The sequence below is a fragment of the Lytechinus pictus genome, chromosome 17, assembly GCF_037042905.1.
Source record: "Lytechinus pictus isolate F3 Inbred chromosome 17, Lp3.0, whole genome shotgun sequence".
Taxonomy (NCBI): domain Eukaryota; kingdom Metazoa; phylum Echinodermata; class Echinoidea; order Temnopleuroida; family Toxopneustidae; genus Lytechinus; species Lytechinus pictus.
In genome coordinates, this window is record NC_087261.1 from 10,319,740 (window position 1) to 10,345,731 (window position 25,992).

General features: G+C 38.2%; 2 protein-coding genes across 4 annotated transcripts in view; one reads left to right on the top strand and one right to left on the bottom strand.

The window, feature by feature from the left end:
• The first annotated feature begins 457 nt into the window (after positions 1-457).
• On the top strand, positions 458-17,132 carry LOC129280719 (uncharacterized). 3 transcript variants are annotated; one of them, XM_064111972.1, is made up of 4 exons: positions 458-637; positions 8,624-9,868; positions 11,581-13,377; positions 15,004-17,132. In XM_064111972.1, the coding sequence occupies exon 3, from the start codon at positions 11,588-11,590 to the stop codon at positions 13,184-13,186; it is 1,599 nt and encodes a 532-aa protein (XP_063968042.1). In that variant the 5' UTR covers positions 458-637; positions 8,624-9,868; positions 11,581-11,587; the 3' UTR covers positions 13,187-13,377; positions 15,004-17,132. The 3 variants fall into 3 exon arrangements, with proteins under 3 accessions (XP_063968042.1, XP_063968043.1, XP_063968041.1); XM_064111973.1 differs by lacking the exon at positions 8,624-9,868 and having other exon boundaries at positions 501-637; XM_064111971.1 differs by lacking the exons at positions 458-637; positions 8,624-9,868 and having other exon boundaries at positions 12,767-13,377; positions 15,004-16,996.
• A 5,350-nt stretch (positions 17,133-22,482) lies between these two features.
• LOC129280835 (hephaestin-like protein) overlaps positions 22,483-25,992 on the bottom strand; it is a 28,223-nt gene continuing 24,713 nt past the window's right edge. The window contains exons 15-16 of the mRNA XM_054916836.2: positions 24,467-24,586; positions 22,483-23,269 (exon numbers count right to left, since the gene is read on the bottom strand). Coding sequence (XP_054772811.2) covers positions 23,169-23,269; positions 24,467-24,586 — 221 coding nt within the window. The 3' untranslated portion in view covers positions 22,483-23,168. The remainder of the gene's footprint in view (positions 23,270-24,466; positions 24,587-25,992) is intronic.

Consider the following 25,992-nt stretch of genomic DNA (forward strand, 5'->3'; position numbering starts at 1 on the left):
CCCCTTGCTCATTTCTCTTATCTCACCTTGACCTTAATTAATTAATCTTAACTATTTGGCGGTACAGTCAAACGTGACTGGTCGCCATCATAGTTTCATCCCCAACAAACAAGGAACAAACAATAACAATTCTGTTTTTTCGACCCAACATCATTCCTTTCAATACGCGTAAGGCTATACGTGGGCACGCACAAACAACGTGGGTTAACAAAAACTGACCCGCGTTTGGACTGAAATTGTGATTAAAATAAAAATGTTATAAATATGAAAAAAATATGTGTATAATGAAGGATATTTGATAAACGGAAAAACATCAATCGCTAATTCATAAAAATGCTGGAAAAGATTGGACAGAGGTTTTTAACAACGGTAATCAAGGGGAATTAGTGTATGGGTGAATGGCGTTCGAGCTTTAGCCGAGCGTTAGCCGGTGAGGGCGCGGGCCAAATCTGCCTGAATCTGGCAATATGGCGTCGTCCATTAAGCTGACGTTAGCCAGCGGCGACTGCACGTACGTGGGGCCGGGCTGGGGTCAATTTCAGTTACTTCGTCTTCGACTCGTTCGAGAGCGACCTGGACAGTCTGGACTGGCCTAATTTAGTTATTTACGGAGCTCGGTGGAAGTCCAGTATTTGAGGTGATTAGTAGTAATTTAGTATGTTTACAGCTCTGTATCATATTTATGTTTTACATTAAATATTGTATTGAATAAATCGCTTCCGCACGAACGCACTGCTTGGTGTGTGCGGCTGCTTTTCCTGTTCGGTCGGCTGTTGGTGTTGGTGTCGCGCACGAGCTAACCCAGGGAGCTCGCGGCCCGCGAATGGGCCCGGAGCCCAGGAGTAGCCAGGGACCAGGCGGCTTCTTGAGAGTAAAAATCATTGTAGTATAGTCACGTATTGTATTACCGGACACTATTGTGATTCCGGACGCGCGTATAAATGCGTTCGAAAACAATTTCGTACCGTAAGACTTCCGCAATTCATTTTCACAGATCAATACATAGAACAAGATTGCAAAAACAAGGCGAAAAAAATCAAATTTCTACCTTATTTATCTCTAAAATGACAGAAAATGCTTAAAATATCATATCACATAGTTTTGCATTAACAATTGAATGAATTGATATATTTTCTAACGGAAATATGGGCCTGATTTGCCGAATTTCAATCTCGTCGGCTCCTTCGATCGAATGATGAGGTGAGGTGTATTGTGGGTGATCGTCGACGGCTAGTTCTCAAGGTACCGTGCGCGAGGTTTACCGTGAGTAGAGCCGTCGACGATCGGCTGCGCATCGATAGAACTTGATGAGCGTCACGATACGAACGAGCACTGGAAAGTGCCACGAAACATGCAGCTAACCAAAAAATAAAAAATAAGTTAAGTTATCAAACACGAATTTATTACCAACATCTGCTCAGATTCGATATAAAAAAAGCAAACAAAAAGTTAGAATTTATTCATGATATGATATAAGAAGAAAGAAATCACAGAAATTTATTCTTACATCATTATAATCAAGGATATCTTTACCCGTCCGGCGCGCGTCCGGAATCATGATGTAATTTGTCGCGCACGAAAATAATTGTTTTTCGTGGGGGTATGCGGCAAGTGCGATGCAAAGAAAATGGTTGGTAAATATAAAATAATTTTATCATATTAATAATTTTCATAATATTTGGAATAGCAAGTGCGAATTTTTCTTGATTGTATTTCCTCTAGTTGTCATTTTTAAAGCACTGAAATAAAGGTGTCCGGCAATAGGATACACTACCATACGTTAGTAAATTATTTTTACTCTCAAGAAGCCGCCTGGCTACCCAGGGGCAGGGGTGGTATTCTGAGATCCATTTTATCTCTGTTAAAATCAGTCAGTAGAGGCGCACGGCCAATATTGGAGACTGTCTCCAATGTGGGAGATTATCTCCAATATCAGAGACTTTTGTAAAGAATTTAGGTATCCAATTTCAGAGACAGTCTCCAGACTCCAGTTTTGGGGTCCAATTTCCTTTGTTTACATTTGCTGCAAAAGGATTAACTTGGCGGCAAATAAAAATGTGATAAGCAGATTCCTCATGAAAAATTACCCCTTTTCACCGTCTACTTTAAAAATTCACCGTCTACTTTTGTTTTGATAAGGATTTTTGTTGTCAATCACACACAAAACAAATGGGCTTCTGACCTCAGTGAGACAAAATTTTGGGTGGAAAAAATCATGCTTTTGTTGGTGTTTCTTTTGTCCTTTTGCAAAGCAAGTCTCCAATGTGGGAGATTGTCTCCCCTATTGGAGAGAGTCTCCCATATTGGCCGTGCGCCTCTACTGTCAGTGAGAAACTGAGATAAAATACCCTTAGTTATGGCTTATCCTTAAAAATAAAATCTCTCCGAATTGGTATTCTGGGAACAATTACCTGGTAGTGGTATATCTTCATTTTATCTCTGACTCTGTAAGACACACCTATTTTTTTAATCAATATCCAATTACTTTTAGAACCGCGCTTTTAATATAATCTGATAATAGCGCTTTTAATTAAATAATAGCTCTCTCATATCACTCAACCAATGGAAATCCATTCCGCTAGGAGTAGGAGATGTGGCGAAGGAGTGAGATTGCGTCGATGTATAGACAGCTGGCAGCCGTCTGTTTCGAGGAGTTATTTAACATTTTTTTGTTTTTTAAATTTCTCCTCATACACAGACGGCTCGCTATCGTGCAGCCACCATTAGGGGACTTACAATGCAAAATCCCCCCGTCGGGGCTCTTCAATTTTTGTCTTTAATGAATCAAACTTTTGAAAATTAACCCAACCGAAATGCAAATTAATATTCCCTCTTGGCATTAATTGCCAAAAAACGGGGAAAATCAAGTTAAAAGGAACAAAAACAGTGACTTACCTCGGCTGTCGCGCAACTTCACTGCCCTGTTTTATCCAAACTTAATACGCATACACATATGGCCATTGAGTCCCCTGTACAGATCGCGCTAGAACTTCGGTCTCTGTATTTGGTGAGTGAAGCCAACGGAGTTCAGCTGAACAACCAACATAACAGAGACCGAAGCTTTTGGTCTAGTCGATGTATTGAATTCAAATACGCTTGCACTATAGCTTGCGCGTCTTTACAGAGATTTCTTTTTAACAAAAATGACAATACTCATCTTTTTTCGAAGTCTATATCGCATCTTTTCAAGCATCATTTCAAAGACAATATTATTACTATAGTATTAGTCAAAAAAAGTCTAATGAAATTCTTCCTGATTGTACAGGAATAACGTTGATCCCAATAAATATATAATTTTTCTTCATTTTCATGTCAACAGTTGGAGTTAATTCACCTACAAATATTGACGAAATCAACGTCGCGGAAATAAAATAGCCCCTACCCTCTTTTAAGTTATTTTATTTTGTCTTCAAAGTAACTTGGGCGCAAGCACGTCACCCGCGTTGCAATGCTGGCCAGATACGCGATGGGTATGTCTACGCAGCCACTGCTCTGTTGCGTGTCATCATAGATATACGCAAGATAAAATTTTGAATTTTATCTGAGAAATAAAATGTCATCTCAGAATACCAATTTCATTTTAAGAGATAAAATAAAATATTTTAAAGATAAAATGACCTCAGAATACCGCCCCAGGACTCGTCCGTGTTCTTAGGCAGAGGATACTCTACAAAATGGGGTAAAATGGGGTCGCAAAGCACCCAAAATAAAATGGAAAAAATGAATTATGCATTTACCGCGATTATATGGATGAATGTACGGTATATCCTGACATAGACAGCTGTCTGTTTCGAGGAGTTTAAAAAAAAATTTAATAATTTTTTTTTAAATTTCTCGTACACAGACGGCTCGCTATCGTGCAACTACCATTAGAGGGTTAACAATGCAAAATCCCCCCGATGGGGCTCGTCGATTTTTGTCTTTATTTCATAAAAATATACAAAAAGAACTGTATCAAAATAGAGATTATTATTTCGTTTTGGCCTGAAATGCACCAAAACAGGGAAAATAAACTAAAGCCAAGGGGAAAAAACAGTGATTTCGGCTTTTGCACAACTTCACTTCCGAACTTAATACATAAACATATGGCCATTGTGTCCCCTAAGATCGAGCTAGAACTTTGGTCTCTGTATTTGGTGAGTGGAGCCAACAGAGTTCAGCGGAACAATCAACATAACAGAGACCGAAGCTTTTGGTCTAATCGTGACACAGAAGCTTAACATCGAGGCACAAACTGGACCTCCAAGAAAAGGAAAAGTTCAACTTCTGTCTCGTTCGTTCACCTTCTTTCAAAATTGAAAACGAAATGGCCGATCAATACTGAGAACGAACGCGATATAGAGGCCTAGACAGGAGTAACCGTCGTTTCTAGAGATTTATTCTAACAATTTCTGACATTTTACTATTATCCCCAGATCTTAATATTTTTTTAGGGAAAGATCTAGGGGGGGATGTGGCCCAAAAATCGGAAACCAATTCTTGTATATTTCCTTCCTCCGTTCTTCAGAGATCGGCGGCAAGCCGCAGAGTTCAGGTCCTTTCTAGATGGTGTTGTTGACATGTGGATTTTTAAGATGTATGGTAGTGGATCTTATTACCGAACACTTTTCATGAATTCAATCATATCAAACATATTATTCTCATAAAATTCATCAAACTTTCACCATAAATACACAATTACCTACAAAATATAAATATATGTAAAAGTTTTGCCAAAATCGTTTATCTTTTTTACGATATTAATAATAATAATAATATTCCGCATTTATATAGCGCTTAATACATCGGAACGACGTCTCTAAGCGCTTTACAGACATATTATTACCCCGGTCATCGGATCCTTGCATGCCCGCATTAGCTTCTAATCGGACCCCTCTTCGCATGTGAAATATTTTGGTCACTTGAAAAAGGTATCGTATTACCGAAAGTGTGTTTTCTATGGGAAAAATTGAGAAAACAGCAAAATCACCGATGAGCTATTTTGACCATATTTTATTATTTTTAGAATATTAAGACTTTGGAAATGTGTTTTTGACCATTTTTCATCATCTTTTTATTAAAGTTCCCTTTGGAAGGATGTTGCAAAGTTTTGAGCGTATGAAATTATTTTCTGACGCGTACGATACGCGCGTTCGGTAATACAAGGCCGGTCGGTAATACAATCACTCACTATACCTTAAGCAGTGACATGTCAAAGAGGAAGCAGAGGAGGAGGGCAGGGAGTGTGAGGGGAAGAGGATGAGGGGGTCATTTCCAGTGAAATCATTTAGGATGAATGCAGGCAAATCAAGGTTCTTAACATGCTGTAGAAGGTCCAGACGCTGCATCAAGAAGACTGGACATGAGGCAAGAAAGTGGGTAGTGGTTTCTTCCTCTAGAGAGCAGAGCTTGCAGGTTGGGTCTGGGCTCTTCCCAATTGTAACTAGGCGTCATTGTGTGGACGTAAGCAGTTGAGCACGTAAAATCACAGCTGACCAAAGATGGGTCAATAGTGAAGGGTAGAGTAACAATATCTTGGGAAGCATTGAGAGGTTACTCCATAGGCTGAGGGATCAGAATTTCTCAATGTACACTCTGGCTTCTTCCATTTGGGCATCAGTTGTAACTTTGCCAGTATGGCAACTACCATGGTAACAGGGCTCAGCAGCCAATCAGAATCAAGGTTACCGTGGTAGTTGCCATAATGGCAAAGTTACAACAGTTGAAGATGCTATGAAATGAGAGGCTTGTACATGTATGTAAGACAGGGATGCCACTCGGAATATCCCTCCTTTCTATCCCCCACTCTCTCCCTCGATTGCTTTGTATGTCGATTGACCGAATGAGAGATGTATACATGCGCGCGCTGATCAACAGATGACCGCGTGAATACCATAAATTACCTCTCCAAACCATCACGCGTCAACCGGTCACCGTCTGCCATCCCCATCTGGGGCAGCGGTATAGACTGCTCAGCAACTCGCTAACTTGCTTCGCTGGCCATGTGACTTGCGACCGTATTAGGTATGTTGCAAGCGCAAGGTGTACGACGGGGCTCAGCTTAATTTTTCTAACTCGATATTGTGAGCTATCATCAAACTTTTCCATTGAATTTGACATATATTTGTGGGAAAATACTTTTGACCATCATAGGGAGTGGTCACTGTCCTTGGACACTGCCCTTGCCCGCAAAAAAAAATTTCAGGGTTTTTGGAGGACACCTAGTGGCATCCCTGGTATGAACTACCCAGTTTTGGGTCTCTGCAAATGGGGATGGTTGGGAACTGGAATTTAATATGAAATGGGGTTCTCTGAGAACCGATGCCTGATTGGAGGGGCTAAGGAATTCGGGATATCTGGTTGGTCAATGAAAAAAGGATAAAAATGAACTGCTGGCAAGGCTTTAAACGTGTACATGTATGAAAGGGGTCGACCGCAGATACCCATCCTGCGATTATGCATGTAGGTGAGTGCTGTTCATGCCTGGCATCAATTATAGTCAAACTTATATAGGCTTATGATGCCATCATGCCATTGAAAATTATAAAAAAGAGAGCTGCCAACCATTAGGAAAAAGGCACAATTTTATGCTTTTCACACCAAATTAAGTCACTACACTTTTGACCTTAATTACTACGCTTTTCAGCGCCAATAGCTATTTTAATACATAGACAATACATTGCGCAGCGACGAATTCATCCGAAGGCGACAAATACTGCCATTGCATGCATTATTGTGTCGCTTTGTTTACACTGCTGCGCACGTGATGATTGCCTCGGTGGTCAGGCAGCGTACCGTGCGTGCATATTGCATTGCCTATACATGTAGATGGAAGTTCTTGCATGAATCCATATCATGCAAGGGCGTCAAACGGGAAATGTTAGTTCCAACGAAGAAATCATCGTATTTGAGGAAATTCTTATTACGTATATCGTGGATTAGAATTTGTGTCACTTCTTTGAATTGTTTAAATGGATTAATGTGATATAACGGTACTGCAAAAGGATCAAATATTACGATTTAGCAGACCTCGTCTGCTTATCCAGTTCAGCGAAGACTCCAAACTTGCTTCACCGCTGAGACAGGTGGCATTTGAACATGGTCTCCGTTGGTTCACCGGTGGGAATGTTGTGTATTGCTACTTAAAAATCCTGCGTCAGATTTGATTTGATGGAACTGATTTTCCATATCGTATCGTGTTCAAAGATGAAACAGACTTTCAGGCATCCACATGATTAATGTCGGTGATGTTGAAGAATTAAATTAAAAATTTTTTGAGGTAAGATTAAAAATTAATAAGAATACCATTATTCTTTAAATATGTCGGAGCCCAAGGACTAGATTATGTACATGTAGATCTACACATTTAGTAAAAGTAGGCCTAAAACTTCTTTTAAAATTAAATATCTGTTCAATTACATACATTCTTTGTGCACCATTTATATTTACATGTATTTGCAAATATGCCCAATTGTGCATCTGTTCTATACCACTTCAAAGAAATTTACTGCACGGCGCGTGTGATATTACGCGTTTTTTCTCAAAGAAATTTATGCTACCGCACGGCGCATATGAAATTACTCTTTTTATCTCGAAATTATGACTTGAGAGCTTCTGGATTACTACTTTTCACTATATCGTATGAAAATTCTCTGTCAATATATCGCTAAAATTATCTTAACGATATCGACAAAAGAACAGACATTTCCGTTTATTACATAGAAAATCAATACGCATTGCATTGATTAGCAATGTCACAATACTAGCGCTGGTCATCTGTACTCAACAAAGCTTTGAAATCTGTGTTCATTGAATCTATAATATAAAACGAGTACATAACATATTGTAAAAAAACATAAAGCATGAATACTGTACATCCTCACCTTTCACATTATTAGCATTATTTCAGGGTTGGATGAAATTTTATTGATGATTTGGGGGCTTTTTGGACATCGTTCTGAGCAGTCAACGACTTTCACCTATCCACCATTTTTTATTTTGTGCTGTTACATCTTCGAACATAGAGGGCAGCAACACATGGCTGTGTTGTTTCTACGTACGTTATTTGGTACTTGTTCTGGTCACTAAATTGAGCCTGCACTGTATGATTGTTTTCGATACCATCGAGTGATGGAGTCGAGGGCAGTCACGATGTTTGGATTGTCATGATTGTAGCGAAGTGAGATCGTGTTTTGTGACCAGTTGGTATTCGTATTTTGTTGAGATTGTGGAGTGAATTTGGTTGCTGTTCTGTGCATTCTGAGGAAAAATATGTTTTCCATGATTTTTCGGTTGAAAAGCCACTTTCTATTTCAAAAGGCTGTTTCCGCGAATCCTGTCCATTTTCTGCGATCACTGTCGCTACATACATGTAATAGCGGGTATTATGGACAACGAGAGAAAGGTTATTGATATAATCGCTAAGTGGCAAAAACAAGCGATTATTGACAGGACTAGCGATAAAGAGGTTATGATAACAGCACTACTTTTCACTTTCAAAGGTTGGCAGCTTTGGAAGAATAGTCAGCATTTAAACTTTGAAGTGAAATGAGTGCATACATGAAGAATGACAAACGCGGCATTGACAAGGTCTCATACTTTGCTTCGTACTTGTATACATATTTTTATTTTCTTTCTCTATTAGGAAAATGAGTACTTCATTTGGAGACCCTCCATGTAGCCACTTGGAGCAGCTCAAACTTCTCTGTAGATTGTGTGGCGAAAGGATCAGAAAAAGAAAAAAGCGTGGGGAATTTTCAGTTGAGAAATATAAGGATACTTTAGCCAAGCTTGGAATCGATGTTGCTCATGATGACCCGAATGTACATCCACCGTCATTTTGCCATTTGTGCTGTAATGAAACAAATGCCACCAGAGTCGTTGGCGGGAAGGGTAAAGAAAGGAGGGCTAAGTGGAAAGTTGTTTGGAACAAGCACACCGATGACGGCACGTGTCTGTCGTGCATAAAGGCAGAAAACTCGAAGAAGCCAGGACGTCCCAAGCTGATCAAATATGGTGGGAGACCACGTTTGGGCCCAGCCGTTGCAGAAGAAAGGCAGAAGAACCAGACGAGAATGCCTCTGCCACCCCTAACGGCCATGACCCTTCGATCAAGACGGAAAACTCGGGCAACAGAAGAAATTCAGAATTGCCCTACATTGACTACAGCAACCCCAACTGCACCGATCTCGATTGCACCAGGCGTTGACCCTTCAAAAGCTGGGTATCCCAAATTTAGGAAATTGGCATCAAAGGGTGCACATGAAAGCAAAACTCCAATTACTGGGACCACGTCCGCAAACACAGAAGTTGGGCTGGAACCTCAAGAGCTACGTCGCTTTGTCCTACCCTCATCCTTAGAAAAAACCATACAAATCAATGCTTTCCACAATCATGATGCAGAGATCAAATGCAAGAAGTGCCAGAAAATGATCCCACTTGTTAACATTGATGAGCATGAATTTGAATGTGTCACACCATCACTCGCCCTACATGACCATAACTACATGTTTCATGGGGAGAAAGAAAGAAGAGGAAGGAGAAAAAGAAAAGGTAATTCTGGAGATCAGATGCCTGAAGCTCATGAAGAGGAACCTTTGACAGATATGGTCCTGATAGAGAGGTCTGTATTAGAGGAGTTGTGGAGACGAGCCAAAAGAAATATGCAAGATTGACAATGTATTCTGCTTGATGTACTTGGTTTGTCCAGTGGAAAAAGAATCATGATATTATGGAAAGGCAACTCTGTGCATTTACATACATAAAGTCCAGATCTCATCTTCTGGGTGATTGAATATTTGTGGATTCAGGAACGTTGATAAAAGACAGTGGAAACTGAAGTAGCCGTGTGCCTTTGAAGACAACCGGGAAATACCTCCCATTATGCTGGGTAATTACAATGTAGCTTTCAATTATTAAAAACTCTTATCTTAAATACCTTAATATTAAAAGGGATGTTTCAAGGATTTAAGTAGAAATACCTCCCCATTTTCATAGGCAATGCTCCTATTTGACATAAAACAATAGAGAATCAGAGCTGCTGTAAATGCTTGCATCCAGCAAGGTCGTGAACACATTTACCCCATGACCCACATTTTGTAATGTACAATTTACAGATATATATACAAATGTACATGTAGGTGTGATAATGCTTCAATCCATTTTCAGAGATTTCCAAAATCTTAAACCTCAGTATTCGTGAATGGTTTTTGTACAGGTTTTAGACTTCATTCACATTACATTCTGTAGCTATTCTTGTCTACATGTATGTGTACAGACTAAACCTTTATTTTTTTTCAGTATTGTCAATATTTTACTATAAAAGATGAGGCTACTTGTACATACTTTATTAAAATTTTTACGGCCATGCTAGTGCTGATCAAGACTGTGTTCATTGCATTCTTTGTTTTGTTTGAATCACATACATGTAGTTTTTGAATTATAATTCTCTGGAGAAATGGTTTTGGACAGGGAAGGGATGGAAAATAACCTCTCTTTTGGCATTGGTATGAAGCTTTTAAGAATAACATCAACATTCTCGGAAAAGTGTACTGGCTTTGGGATCTAGTTTTCACCCATTGACATTTTTGTGATTAAAAAAAATGATATCCAGTACCCCTTTTCAGTACCTTTTTTTTAAAGGGAAAGGCAGGATAGGATGAGCAATTTTTTGCTTTTTGCATGTTAGGACTGATATGACTAATAATCTTGTAGCAATAAGTACATGTACCTTGCCTTTACAGTTTGGGAAACATTTTTTACCTACATGTATATGAAACTTTCTACATGTACTCCCACACTGAAAGGCACTATCACCTTTAAAACAAATGATGTCAAATGGCTCATCTTGCCCCACATATGGGGTAAGTTGACCCACCTTCTGAGGTAAGTTGAGCCACAAAAACTATGTTTAAAACTATGGGGCAAGAACCAGCGTGACAATTATTCTTTTCACTTGCTAATTCTCTAGAAAACACTAAACATCCTCTAAAAAGTAAAACTACTGTCTTGTGAATTTGGTCCCATCTGCTTGCATATCAATGACCCTTTGCATTACCATATGAATTACCATGGCTCAACTTGTCCCATGTTTGCTGGCTCACCCTTCCCCAGTCCGAACTTCATCAGATATTTTCACATCCACACATTTATTATGCACCCATCATGTGAAAGAATATGACAAGAATGAGGATCCATACCTGGACTAACAATATTGTCACCTAACATGTCCTTGTTATATTTAAAGATGAATTAAAGATGCATGTGGGTTAAATACACTAGTTAGTCTATGTCACACTTTCTTACTTTATTTTGTCTGAAATTTGTATTTTTCCCTCTGAAAAACTACTTTCTGTTTCAATGTTGAAAACAATGTAGTAATGGTAGGTGTAATGCAATGGGTCATCAATATATGACGCCACCACGATGTCTGACTCGTTCATTATTGGCCTGGGGGTGGTGGCTCATCTTAACCTTTAATATGTTCAACGTACCCCGCCTTCCCCTACAGAAAAAAAAATCACGGCATGGACTTTTGATAAGGTCCCTTACTTTGCTTTGTACTCGTGTACATGTTTTTCTTTTTTCTTTTCTTTCTCTTAGATCTAAAATGAGTTCTTCAGTTGGAGACCCGAGCCACTTGGAGCTGCTCAAACTTCTCTGTAGATTATGTGGCGAAAGGATCAGAAAAAAGCATGGGGAATATTCAGTTGGGAAATACAAGGATACTTTAGCCAAGATTGGAATCGATGTTGCTCAGGATGACCCGAATGTACATCCACCATCATTTTGTGTTTTGTGCTGTATTGAAACAAATGCCGCTAGAGTCACTTGCGGCAAGGGGAAAGAAAGGAGGGATAAGTGGAAGGCTGTTTGGAACAAGCACACCGAAGATGGCACATGTCTGTCGTGTACAAAGGCAGAAAACTCTAAGAAGGGAGGACGTCCCAAGCTGATCAAAAGAAGTGGGAGACCACGTTTGGACCCAGCCATTGCAGAAGAAAGGCAGAAGAACCAGACGAGAATGCCTCCTCCACCCCCAACGGTCATGACCCTCCGATCAGGGCGGAAAACTCGGGCAACAGAAGAAATTCAAAATTGCCCTACATCGACTGCAGCAATCGCAACTGCACCAATCTCTGTTGCACCAGGTGTAAATCCTCCAAAAGCTGGATATCCCAAATTTCGGAAATTAGCACCAAAGGGTGCACATGAAGGCGAAACTCCAATTACTGGGACTCCGTCGGCACTGTTAAATACCACAGTGTCACAGAGGATTCAGGGCATGCAGGCCACACCTTTTCCACAATCTCAGAATTGCGTGTATGTTCAGTCATTAAGTGGAATGCAGACACCAGTGGCATTGAATATTAACCCACAGAATCAGGCAAATATACATTCACTTGCCCCTTCTTTGTATTTGATTCCTGGTACCAGTGGCATTCAGGGTCTTCCCTCTACTCCACTCCAGACACTAAATGGAATACCAATCATCCAGTCACTCCAGCAACCATTACTTAATCCTGTGGTGCAAACTGCAGGAGTCATTCCAAATTTACTTACCTTTGTTCAGCCTTCAGGGATTCTCTGCTCTTTGCCAGCTGCCCAGCCTATTCCTAATCAGCCACTGCAGAGCAACCCTTTAGCAGACAAACGAGAAGGATCCTCAGCAGTCCCTATAACATCTTCCAATGCTAAGCTTTCAGATACGTCGCGGAATATAACTGAGGAAAGTGACGAAAACTCTGATATCAGTCTGTCTTCTTTTCCTGAGGTTTTAGAGACATCTGCCAAAAATTTGGTTGAATCAGTTGAAGATGTTTTACCAAGCTCAAACACAGAGTTTGATCGGGAACCTCAAGAGCTACGTCGCTTTGTCCTACCCTCATCCTTAGAAAAAACCATACAAATCAATGCTTTCCACAATCATGATGCAGAGATCAAATGCAAGAAGTGCCAGAAAATGATCCCGCTTGTTAACATTGATGAGCATGAATTTGAATGTGTAACACCATCACTCGCCCTACATGACCATAACTACATGTTTCATGGGGAAAAAGAAAGAAGAGGAAGGAGAAAAAGAAAAGATGATTCTGGAGATCAGATGCCTGAAGCTCAAGAAGAGGAGCCTTTGACAGATATGGTCCTGATAGAGAGGTCTGTATTAGAGGAGTTGGAGAGACGAGCCAAAAGAAATATGCAAGATTGACAATGTATTCTGCTTGGTGTACTTGGTTTGTCCAGTGGAAAAAGAATCATGATATTATGGAAAGGCAACTCTGTGCGTTTAAGTCCAGACCTCATCTTCTGGGTGGTTTAGTGGATTCAGGAACATTGATAAAAGACAGAAGTAGCCATGTGCCTTTGAAGACAACCAGGAGATACCTTCCATTATGCTGGGTAATTACAATGTAGCTTTCAATTATTAAAAACTCTTACTTATCTTAAATACCTTAATATTAAAAGTGATGAGATCAGACAGCTGAGTGGCACTTAAATACTGATGCATGTATGATTAATGCAATGCGCATAAGCAGTAAGCTCAGTTGCTATTGCAAGTTAGCGTATGCACGAGTCGCTGACAGCATGGTAGTCGAATCACAAGGATGCAATGTCGAGGCTTACATGTATGACTACATTGCGATTCATCTCCCCTCACTCAGTCTCAGACCAGTCGTAGACCAATTGGGTCGTACATGTAAGGTGTACGGTGGCCTTTACAGAGATGGGTGTGATAACGCTCTGATCTAATTTCAGAGATTTCCAGACTCTTAACCTCAGCATTCATTATAAGCAGCTTGTAAACACATTATAGACTACATAGTATAGCTATTCATGTCTACATGTACATGTACATGTATGTTTACAGAGTAAGATTAATGTCACTTCTTTTTTGTACATGTACACAGACACACATATTGAATTTAAACTCAGCCTGTACCATATGTGGCAAATTTGCCATCAGTCGTTTCTTCCAAGGATAAACCTTTATTTTTTTAGGAGGATGGGAATCCCATAGAAAACCAGTTATTATTTTTCATTTCGAATATGTTGTCCATAGTTTATTATAAAATATGAGGCTACTTGTACATTATTTCTTTATTAAATTAATACAGTCGATGCTAGTCCCTAAAACGATCAAGACTTTGTGTTCATTGCGTCCTTTGTTTTGTTTGAATCTCGTAGTCCTTGAATTATAATTCTCTGGGAAGTGGTTTTGGACGGGGCAGGGTTAGAAAATTACCTCTTTTTTGGTATTGGTGTGAAAATTTATAACATCAACATTCTTGGAAAAGTGTACTGGCTTTGGAATGTATTTTTCATCCCTTGATTTTTTTTATAATTAAAAAATGATATCCAGTCCCCTTTCTCAGTACTTTTTTTTATTTTCTTTTAAAAATGGCCCCTTGAATATTTACAAATTTGTGATTGGGTACAGGAAAAATCACACAAATATATCCTTTAGTTTTCATTTCATTCAATACCTCAAAAGTGGTTTCATAGTAGAAAAATAAACATACATGTACACAGATTTTTTTTTTTGAAGGGGTACCTAATCAGAATAATCAGACAACTATAAATTCATGAATACACGTAGATCCACTAATTTATTAATATGTTTCTATTTCATGCCATCAACGCATTTATTGTTTGAGCATATACAATTTCTATAATTTCGTACTGAATAGATACAGTTACAGACACTTGAAGGATACTTTATTTTCAAAAACCTAAGAGTGGATTCTAGTTTCAGAGCTGCCATTTAGTATGATCTTATCCTATTTAGTAGGATTTATATTGGGAAAGTGACACTGAATAGGTTCTTCCCCTATAAATAAAAGTCTTAAAACTTGTAAGAATGAGGATTTTTGGTGTGTTTTAAAATAAAAATTATGAGTTTAGGCTTGAAAATAGGAAAAAGAAATGACTGTTTCTGAATCACTTGAGGTATTTCATAATAAGTTTCTTATATCTGTAGATGATGTAAAACTTATTGATAAGTGGTGTCTTTTCTTTTCTTCCTAGGTCCAAGATGAGCACTTCAGGTGGAGGCTCCTGCCATGCAGACTTTCTCAAAGTTCTTTGTAGGTTATGCGGTAAAAGGATCAGAAGTAACCGTGGATGGGCTTATATGAAATACAAGAAAATCCTTGCCAAACTGGGACTTGACCCTGCTTGTGAAGACCCTGATATACACCCAGAATTTGTTTGCCATGGATGTCATTTAAGACTTTTTTATAAGAAAGGGAAGGCAGCCAAAACTTATGGGGAAATAACATGGAAAAGGCACACCGATGATGGTGCATGCCAAACTTGCAAGAAGGGGGAAAATGCTCAGAGGTCTGGACGTCGGAAGAAAAAGATACGCACTGGAAGACCACGTTTGGACCCAAAAGTTGCAAAAGAAAGGAGAAAGAATCGGAAAAGAATGTCACTTCCATCTCCCAAAGTCATGAACACCCGATCTCGACGGAAAGCCCAGAAAATAGCCGGAAAGGCTGGGCGTCCCAAATTAAGGAAATTAGCCCCAAAGGGTGCACAAGAAGTTCCAATTGTTCTTGTCCCTGCTGCAGGTAGCCTTCCTGGCATCCAGGAAACACATTTCACATTAGCTCATAACACCACTCGGACAACAGGTGGAATAGAGACACCAATGGCTTTCCCCCTGCAGACTCTCCAGAACTCTTCTTTCTTAACCTTACAAGGAGCGCAGCCATTGAGTATCAATCCACTGATTCGGACAATTGGACCATCACTTGTCCCTGCTTCATATTTGATTCCTGATGCCAGTGGCCTTCAAGGTCTTTCCTGCACCGTCTTAACTCAAAACCCATTTCAGACAGGAAGTGGAGTCCAGCAGATGCAGAACCCCATGGGACTTCCTCTGCTCCAGACACCCAATGTAATACCAATTATCCAGTCAATCCAGCCATCTCTGTTTAACCCTTTGGTGCAGGCCACAGGATTTGTTCCCAACATGTTTCCTTTAGTTCAGCCTGCAGGGCCTCTTGGCACTGTACCAGCAGTTCAACCTTCTCTTAACCAGCCCGTGTTTCCAACCGCTGCAACAGAGACAAGTGAAGGAATTTTCTCAACCACAAGTACCACTGCTGTGCCTTGTTCCATTGCCCAGCCTTTAGATACATCTACAAATGATTCGGACAATGAATTAAGAGATGATATTGCTGCAAGCCCAAACCCAAGTCCCTCTACTCCCTGTTCCATTGTTGAGCCTTTAGAGACAACTGCAAATGTTTTGGATGATGAATTAACTAAAGATGTCTTGGCAATCCCAAGTCCCTCACCATCTTCCTTAGCTGGTCCCTCAGAAACTTTGCCAAACACAGAAGTTGATCAGGAATCTCAGGAATTACCTCGTTTTGTCCTACCCTCAACTTTAGACAAAGCTATATGTATTGATGCATTCCAGAAACACGATGCCGGGATCAAGTGCAAGGTTTGTCTTAAAATGATACCGCTTGTTCATGTTGATCAGCATAAGTTTAAGTGTGTCCCGCCCTTTCTCGCTCTTAACGATCATAACTATATGTTCAGTGAAGAGAAAGATGAAAAAAAGAGAAAAGCGAGAGAACTGAGAAAAGGACTTCTCTCTAAAGATAAGACGCCTGAGGTTGAAGAAGCGGAACCTGTCTATGATGTGGTCCTGATAGAGAGGTCTCTATTAGAGAATTTGGAGGGTGTTATCAATCGAAAATGACCATTGCAGCATGTACTTTATATGTTCAGTGGAACAACACTATGTGTAAAAGACAGGCATTCTGAGTCTAATTTAGACCTTCCGTAGAAAGGTGTGTGGATACTGTTTAAATAAACTGTCGCAGAAAATCGACTCAAGTAACTTTGAATAAGCAGGAAGATCAGAGGCATTATGGAATAGCAGCCCTACTCATCTTTATCATGATTGTATTGAAGGTCCCTTCCTCCAGTCTACTGGGTAATTATTGTTATCAGTGTACTTAGTATTTGTCTCCAAATAAAGAAAAAACAAAGGTTCTTAGCTTAATTGTTTCATCTTATGTATATATGCAAATGATTTACGATTATCTTATACATGATGAAGTAATCACCAAGCCTGGATAAGTTTGTCATGCCCTTAGACAAATTAGAGAAACATTTTTTTGTTCCTTCTTGAACATGTGGAATTACTAATTGCTTAAAAATTTTATGGTGCAGTCAGGTTTGTCCTTATTGTAAATTCATTGGAAAAAAAATGGAAATATATGATTCAAATACTAAAAAGACGACAAATATTGTGTGATTGACATCATTGACTCTCATTTGCATGACATTGTGTTGTGCATATGTTTTGTGAAAAATAAATGAAACTTTAACCCTAAACAGGCGGGGGGGGGGGTTTAATCAACCCCCCCTCAACATTTTCTGCGATCATTCCGCCGCGCGTAATTTTTTGACCGCGCCACTCGCAGAGTTTATACTTTTAAGTCTAGCGCATCTTTTGAGACCAAATTTACGACACCCGGGTACGCGGTTCCGAAATTACGCAACATTTTGTAAGTGCATGTCAGACCAAAAATTGTTCCAAAACGTGATTTTGTGTACATAGTAAATGCAAATTGAGTTTTCTCATCTTATTCATAAAGATATGATTATTTTTACTTTTAACAGCTGAAATCAATTGATTTTAGCATAAGTATGCTTCAAAAAGGTTGTGCAATAAATCTGGTGAAAAAAACTAAAGAAAACCAAAAGGTTGAAAAACAAAGAAATACATAAAACAATAAAATACATAAGAAATTGATTTCCAAACCGAAGTTTTTTTCAATTGCGATTGTTAAGAATGCTACAAAGAATATTTGTACAAAAAATTAGCATTCTAGGAGCTTTATTTAGTGAATTAGAGCAAAAAGTATGATTTATGCATAAATTAGCATAATTAATTCATATAAAATAAAATCTCATTATTTTGGAAAATTTTACCATACAGCATTGTAGATTACATCGCACACTACCAGCGTGCAAATTTTTGTGGCGATCGGCGGCTGAGATCTCAGGGGGGGGTTGAATCAACCCCCTCCCCGCCACAGAACAGCCAAAAAAGCCCGGCCTAGTTAGTGATATCTCCTTGGTTAGGGTTAAAAGATAATGTATTTCCTGGTTATGCTGTACATATGTGTAAACAGTGATGAAGTGACACTGCGGTAATAATGAGGATGTTAATGATTTTGATGATGGTGGTTGGTAATGGTAATGATGATGATGATAATGGTAATAACGATGATGATGATAATGGTAATAATGATGGTGATGATAATGGTAATAACGACGATGGTGATGATAATGGTAATAACGATGATGATAACAATGATGGTGGTGATAATGGTAATAACCATGATGGCGGTGATAATGGTAATAACCATGATGATAATGGTAATAACGACGATGGTGATGATAATGGTAATAACGATTATGATAATAACAATGATGGTGGTGATAATGGTAATAACGATGATGGTAATAATGATGATGGTGGTGATAATGGTAATAACGATGATGGCGGTGATAATGGTAATAACGATGGCGGTGATAATGGTAATAACGATGATGGCGGAGATAATGGTAGTAACCATGTCGGTGATAATGGTAATAACGATGATGGTGGTGATAATGGTAATAACAATGATGGTGGTGATAATGGTAATAACAATGATGGTGGTGATAATGGTAATAACGATGATGGTGGTGATAATGGTAATAACAATGATGGTGGTGATAATGGTAATAACGATGATGGTGGTGATAATGGTAATAACGATGATGGTGGTGATAATGGTAATAACGATGGCGGAGATAATGGTAGTAACCATGTCGGTGATAATGGTAATAACGATGATGGTGGTGATAATGGTAATAACAATGATGGTGGTGATAATGGTAATAACAATGATGGTGGTGATAATGGTAATAACAATGATGGTGGTGATAATGGTAATAACGATGATGGTGGTGATAATGGTAATAACAATGATGGTGGTGATAATGGTAATAACGATGATGGTGGTGATAATGGTAATTACGATGATGGTGGTGATAATGGTAATAACAATGATGGTGGTGATAATGGTAATAAGGATGATGCAGGGGTGTGAGTAGTCACAAATAAAAAGATCTGAAAAAAGCTGAAGAGTGCTGAATAAGTCTGAAATAGAAAGAGCTCCCATACATTATGTACAGAGGAAAGCCAAAATAAGTTGAAAATAAAAACAAAAAAATCTGAGTGAACTCTCACACCCCTGCGATGATGGCGGTGATAATGGTAATAACGATGAATGATGGTGGTGATAATGGTAATAACGATGATGGTGGTGATGATTGTAATGATGATGGTAATTACGATAATGATTGTAATAATGATAATGATGATGCACAGCATTTGTATAGCGCCATACATGTATATCTGTCAAAGGCGCCAAGAAGGGCGCGCACACAACTGACCCGCAGGTCTCTCCCGATAACTGGTTGGGGAATGCAGGTGGACCACTACACCGGGGTTTCCCCTTACTCTTATTCGAATAGTGCAGTGGGTTCTTAACGTGCAAAGGTGGTGATTCTCCTCTACACGGGGCCTCCATTTAACGTCCTACCTGAGGGACGGAGTGTTTTCCACTGTAACATAGCCTGCATCTATGAAACGGGGGAGAGATGTTTACACACAACGCACTGGCTTCAGTCATCTGCCCGGGGTGGACTCGAACCCACGATTTTTGGTGCGACGGGCAGACGCTTTACCGACTGAGCCAACTTCGCTCTGATTGCGATGACGATGGTTATGGCCATGATGATGAAGGTGATAGTTTCGATTAGGATGATGGTGTTAAGGATGATTGCAATTACATTTTTATCACAATTTATATCACTGAATCACTTAAATAATACATTTTATTTTTTGGTAAAAAGTTTATTTTCATCAAACTTTACATGCATTAAGTTACATTCATACACATAACACCAAATTTGAAATGGGTTGGAAGATCACCGTCTGCTGCGTATTACTGCCATTGTTGATCTTGCCCAGTAATACACAAATGGAAGGTAACGATTGAACAAGATGATGTACAACTCTGCCTACAATGTTGGTTCTTTTCTTGAGCTTTCAATTATTTAGCTCGATGCTTGAGCAATCTTTGCAGATGTGAATGGCCGTGATTATTCTCTTTATTTCAAATTTATGGTACATATGCAGCACACTAGACTACATTTTCAAGTACAATGCACAATGCAATGAAATAGTACATTGAAATTCATTTAACTGAATGCAAAAGAGCATTACAATTACAATATTAACAATAAAAAAGACTGGCTTAAAAAAATAAAATCACTCTTATTTCGAACAATATACAATTATTTTGTTACAATCAAGGATCAGTTGCATTTATATCAAAATGTCAGTTTACAGGCTAGCATAGAAACTGATATGGCACTGTTTTGGCAGAAACATTTCTCAAATTAGGCGTACATGTACAGCTCAGAAATACTTTGATATTCCAACGGTCATTTAAAAATTTGGCAGTTAGAAAATTGTTGCAATTAAAAAAAAAGACAGAAATACTCTTATGACGTCCCAATCATTTATTAATTTGGCTTGCAAGTTATATAAAGAATAAAGTTGAATAAATGACATTGAGAGGGGAAACCAGAATTGATTGGGAAGAGAATGTAAAGACCTGGAATGGAATGAGTACTGCAAGCGGGCATCAAAATGGTAAGAGTTAAGTTGAGAGATGCGGCAATCAAATTGAACTCCACACTGAAAGACAATTTAACAGACAATATCAAATTATTGCAGTTGTTTGGTTCACAGAGGGCAAAGGTTCTACTAATTAGTTACTGTTATATTCATGTGTATAGTATCTTTGCAAACCTGTATATATTCTTTAACATTACATGTCATTACATTTATTTATTTATTATATTACATCAGCATTACATTGCATGATTTCTTTATTCATAGATATCAGTCACAAAATATAAATTTTATCCAAAGATATTTAATCTTGAAATTATACTGGCACATTTCTCACGATTGCTCATAATTTCTAAAGCAGTAGGCAGTAGAGTTTTTCAAAATGAATTCTGGGCCCCGTCTTACAGAGAGTTATGATTGATCAGGGGCCTGTTTCATAAAAAATGGCAACTACCATGGCAACAGGGCTCAGCAGCCAATCAAAATCGAGGTTACCATGGTAGTTGCCATAATGGCAAAGTTACAACAGTTGCAAGTCTTTTATGAGACGGGGCCCCTGATCATCCTAAACTACATGGAAATCAAACAATGTAATTTTTTTCTCCAGGAAATTTCCATGATGTCCTTTGTAAACAAAGAAGCACACTGAATTTTCAAGGAAACAATGACTGTATGATTATACATCACATCTAGAGTATATTTTAAGCAGACATGCATTTTAGATGTTGGCGTTGCTGGCTTTCCATGGTTGAGGTTTATCGGATCAATTGTAACTCTTTGCAAGACGGGGGCCCTGATATTAGGTCATGATTTTTCAGATGGAACGGATTAGATAGCATGTTGCTAGCTCATGGTCAATTGCATGAAGGATTCAAACAATTACGGTCACAAAAAGAGGCCTGATTAATTGCACCCTGCTAGTAACATGCACGAACAAACTGACAAATATGGGCAAGTTTTGATACGATGTGACAGTTAAAAAGTGATGTCATACATTAAAACAGATTGTTTTCTAAAACAGTGAGAAAGGCAGCAATATAATGTCTGTCACCAAACCAGTAAGTTCCTCACCAATATATATATATATATATATATGTATAGCGAATTCATATAAAACTCGAGTAGATTTGCCATTATGAGTACAAAAATACAAAATTAGATATTTGATGAAAAAAAAACAATGTTCAACAATCAAAACATTTTGGTAACACATAAAGTAAAACAATACACTGTATAACAGAATGCCTAGTACACTTTACAACTTGGTCACCAAAGTGTATCTGTAAAATAAAAGCAAGCATAATAATAATAGGCATTTATATAGCGCCATCTATCTAGAAATATTCTATTCCGAGGCGCGACATTATCATTATTGCATTAAATGCAATTACAATTTTTATGTCATAAAAAATACAATCAAGCACCACGTATATTGGCAAAATATTAAATTTCATTTATAGATACATATATACATGTATTTCAAAATAAATTGTATAAAAGACAATCATATAAAAGATTTCGAATTAATGCAAAATCTAGCATGATATGTAAAAATATTTCAATTACCAGATCAGGATATACAGTATGATACACGAACTAGCTAGCATCTGAAAGGGGGGGTGTGGTAAAATACTTTTACACATATTACAAATCAAGTCTAAAACTTACATATCCTGCATGATTTCTAGATTGTCTTCTAGAAATATCCTATACTTGCCACAATCCCACCTTTAAGTAGTACACTAAAGCAACAAATGCTTTCATTCTATTTTTCTTTAATTGCATCTGTTCTGCTGTTTGGTTGAGAAGGGGCGGGGGCACATATAATTAACTTTATTGAGTTGTATAGTTACATAATCAAGTAATTAATTTCTGCATTGTCTAATTACAAGGAAATACACTATACTTGCCTCAATCACATCTTTATTTATTACACATTATTCAACTGAGCAGCAAATTAATGCTTCTACTTTTAAATGCAAGCTGTTCTTCTGGTTGTTGATGAAATACGAGCTAGCCTCTTCCATTAGCCCAATTCAGACATTCAATTGATTACCTCGGTATAGCAAAATTTAGTAATAATCACTTGAATTTTATCATAGGGAAGTATGAAAGTTATTTGCTAGTAAAAAACAATGATATTTTCAAATTCTTTTGCGTGAGCTCTGAGCACGAGAGGATGTCCCCCTTAAACAGTCAAGATGAGCGTATTGCATGGTCATATCATTGCTTTTTCTGGTAAATCAAAAAGTTACAATATTCTGATAATATATGTTCTAACAATAGTTATTGCTACAGTTCAACTGTTAGCAGTTTATTTACTTTCACAGGAAAAATAACTACATTATTCTCTTCCTACAAGATAAATTGTTTACAATTTTGAAAAAAAAATTATGAACCCTGACATTGTAGATATTTTCCCTTGTGAGAAGAATTTCAATATTGTAACAAATGTCTCATCAGATTTTTAGCATCGTTGAAAGTACAAGCTGATGATGAGAAGCATACCCATGATGGCCGAACTGGAGCTGATGATACGTGTAGAACCAGTTGCTTCAGTTGTCGGTACTAGTTTCCGTAAAAGACAAAAATAAAATACAAATGTAAGTGTCTATTCTTTAACCTCATATTCTTGTTTTATTCTATCGTGTTAATCATGAAGTACAGTCATGTAATCACATCTGTCTACATCAATCAGTTTTTATCTCAAACCAACTTTATCAAATGAAGATATACAAATATATTGAAATCAAGTATGAATGAAAATTAGTGCAACACCGTGGACACAACTAGATAAAATAGGTGTATTATTTTTTATTGTGATTGGTCAATGTGTGTCACATGACATTTAACTACTTCGGAGTGCAATAAAATGTGATATTGCACACTCCAGCACTATTGTGACAGAGTATATATATACAAGTATGTAGAGCAACAAAAAAATGTACTTTAAAACTAGCTCTTACAGACCCGTGCTTATACGTCACTATGTAATATAACAAATATTTAATTTGCTCCATCGTGTGTAAAAGTAAATGCAGTGAAAGCTTAGCTTCTTCAGACCACGTTCACAAGGCATTCATCTAAATGCTCGTGGACAGCAAGACGCTTAAAGAAATCTCGAGTGCACTGCATTTCCTCTCACAGACCCAGCTCCGTGTTAATTGTACAGAGCATCCAAGAAAAGGGGAATTCAAGATTTTCCTTGAAGAGTAAAATGACTTTATGATATCATGTTTAGAATTTTCCTCTTTATTTTGATGCCTAATAGAATATCAAAGTTTAATGTAGAGATGAGCAAGAATTGTTTAATATCTTGATGCCAAAATCAGGTTGAGCAGAAGAATTGGTCAAGATTTGTTTTCGGACATGGATTTCTTGCTTCGAAAACAGATGGCGGGTAGCACTTTTTTTGTGTTTGTCATGTTTCTTTCACTGAATCTATGAATTAGTGTGGATGCAGATTCAAACATGAATTTCTGCGCAAATCGTTTCTGCCATGTCTCAGATTTTATTAGTTTTAATCTACCATGCGTAACCAATCCAATAAAGTATTTTACCTCAATTCAAAGTGAAGATTTCATCTGTCAGTGAATTATAATTCAAAACCAAAATATATTTGATAATTTTGATAAATATCCCTGAAAGTTGGATTCCGTTTTTGTGGGATGCACTGTACCTTACTTCTCTTTTCAATCTACCAACCTCTACCCTATCCTTCATTCCTATCTTCCGCCCCCACCTAAAGCTATATATAAAGCTTACCTGGAGCTTCATTGACGTAATAGAAAGCTTCCATGCCAGCAGTCATGTGATCATTCACATGACAGTGAATAAGCCAGATGCCTGGGTCATCAAGGGTCATCACTAGATTGATGAAAATTCCTGTGACCAGTTCAAAAAATGAGAGTAAGAATCTGAGCTATGTGACTCAATACGACTGTCAGATTCATGAATAATAACAAAGCATGAGTATTCTTTCCATGGCATTTGCTCCTTCAAAATTGCCCCTATGGGAATTCCCACACATTATTCAAACAACAACCCTAATCCTTACATCATTCTGAACCATTCACAACCCAAACCCTAACCTTACATCAGAGCTGCCAACCTGTACCAACCGCACAGAAACGTTGTTAGCGCTAACAATGCACTAACAGAGGCCCTGTTACAACCGGTCATTGAAGCAGCGATGCTACTTAGACACTGAAATAAATGTTTTGATTCACAATCCGTAAGATGTGACTGGGCTTACTGTTAGCGCTCTGTTAAGCTAACAACGTTTCTGTGCGGCCGGCACTGAACAAGAGTATTTCAGTATTTTAACAGCTGAAAATCAGTACTAATTGGCTGCAGCTTTGTTACATCTTCAGAGAATTAGTGGAGTCATGAGCATTTGTTGCAGGAGCAAATGTCACATTACCCTTTGTGTCAGGCTAAACTATTTGTGAAACATCCCCATGTTTTAACTCAACAAGTGGAATGCCTCTGGCCGTCTCACCTGCATCACGCGATTCAATATAGCAGCAGTGCTGATTTTGAAAACTACTATAACTCGCACAAGATGTTCCGTGATACTTGGCTACTCTTATTTCCACGTTTTATGAACTAGACCAATACACTTATAGAGATATGATGGCAATTCAACAAATACCCCCAACGTGGCCAAAGTTCTTTGACCTTACATGACCTTTGACCTTGATCATTTGACCTGAAACTCGCACAGGATGTTCAGTGATACTTGATTACTATTATGTCCAAGTTTAATGAACTAGACCAACACACTTTCAAATTTATGGCTGTAATTCAACAAATACCTCAATTTGGCCAAAGTTCATTGACCCTAAATGACCTTTGACCTTGATCATGTGACCTGAAACTTGCACAGGATGTTCAGTAATACTTGATTACTATTATGTCCAAGTTTCATGAATCAGATCCATAAACTTTCAAAGTTATGATGGTAATTCAACAGATACCCCCAATTCGGCCAAAGTTCATTGACCCTAAATGACCTTTGACCTTGGTCATGTGACGTGAAACTCATGCAGGATGTTCAGTGATACTTGATTAACCTTATGTATAAGTTTCATGAACTAGGTCCATATATTTTCTAAGTTATGATGACATTTCAAAAACTTAACCTTAGGTTAAGATTTTGATGTTGATTCCCCCAACATGGTCTAAGTTCATTGACCCTAAATGACCTTTGACCTTGGTCATGTGACATGAAACTCAGGCAGGATGTTCAGTAATACTTGATTAACCTTATGGCCAAGTTTCATGAACTA

Excerpts from the sequence above, each read along its gene's own strand:
- LOC129280719 (XM_064111971.1), top strand. The coding sequence starts at position 15,011 with ATGAGCACTTCAGGTGGAGGCTCCTGCCATGCAGACTTTCTCAAAGTT.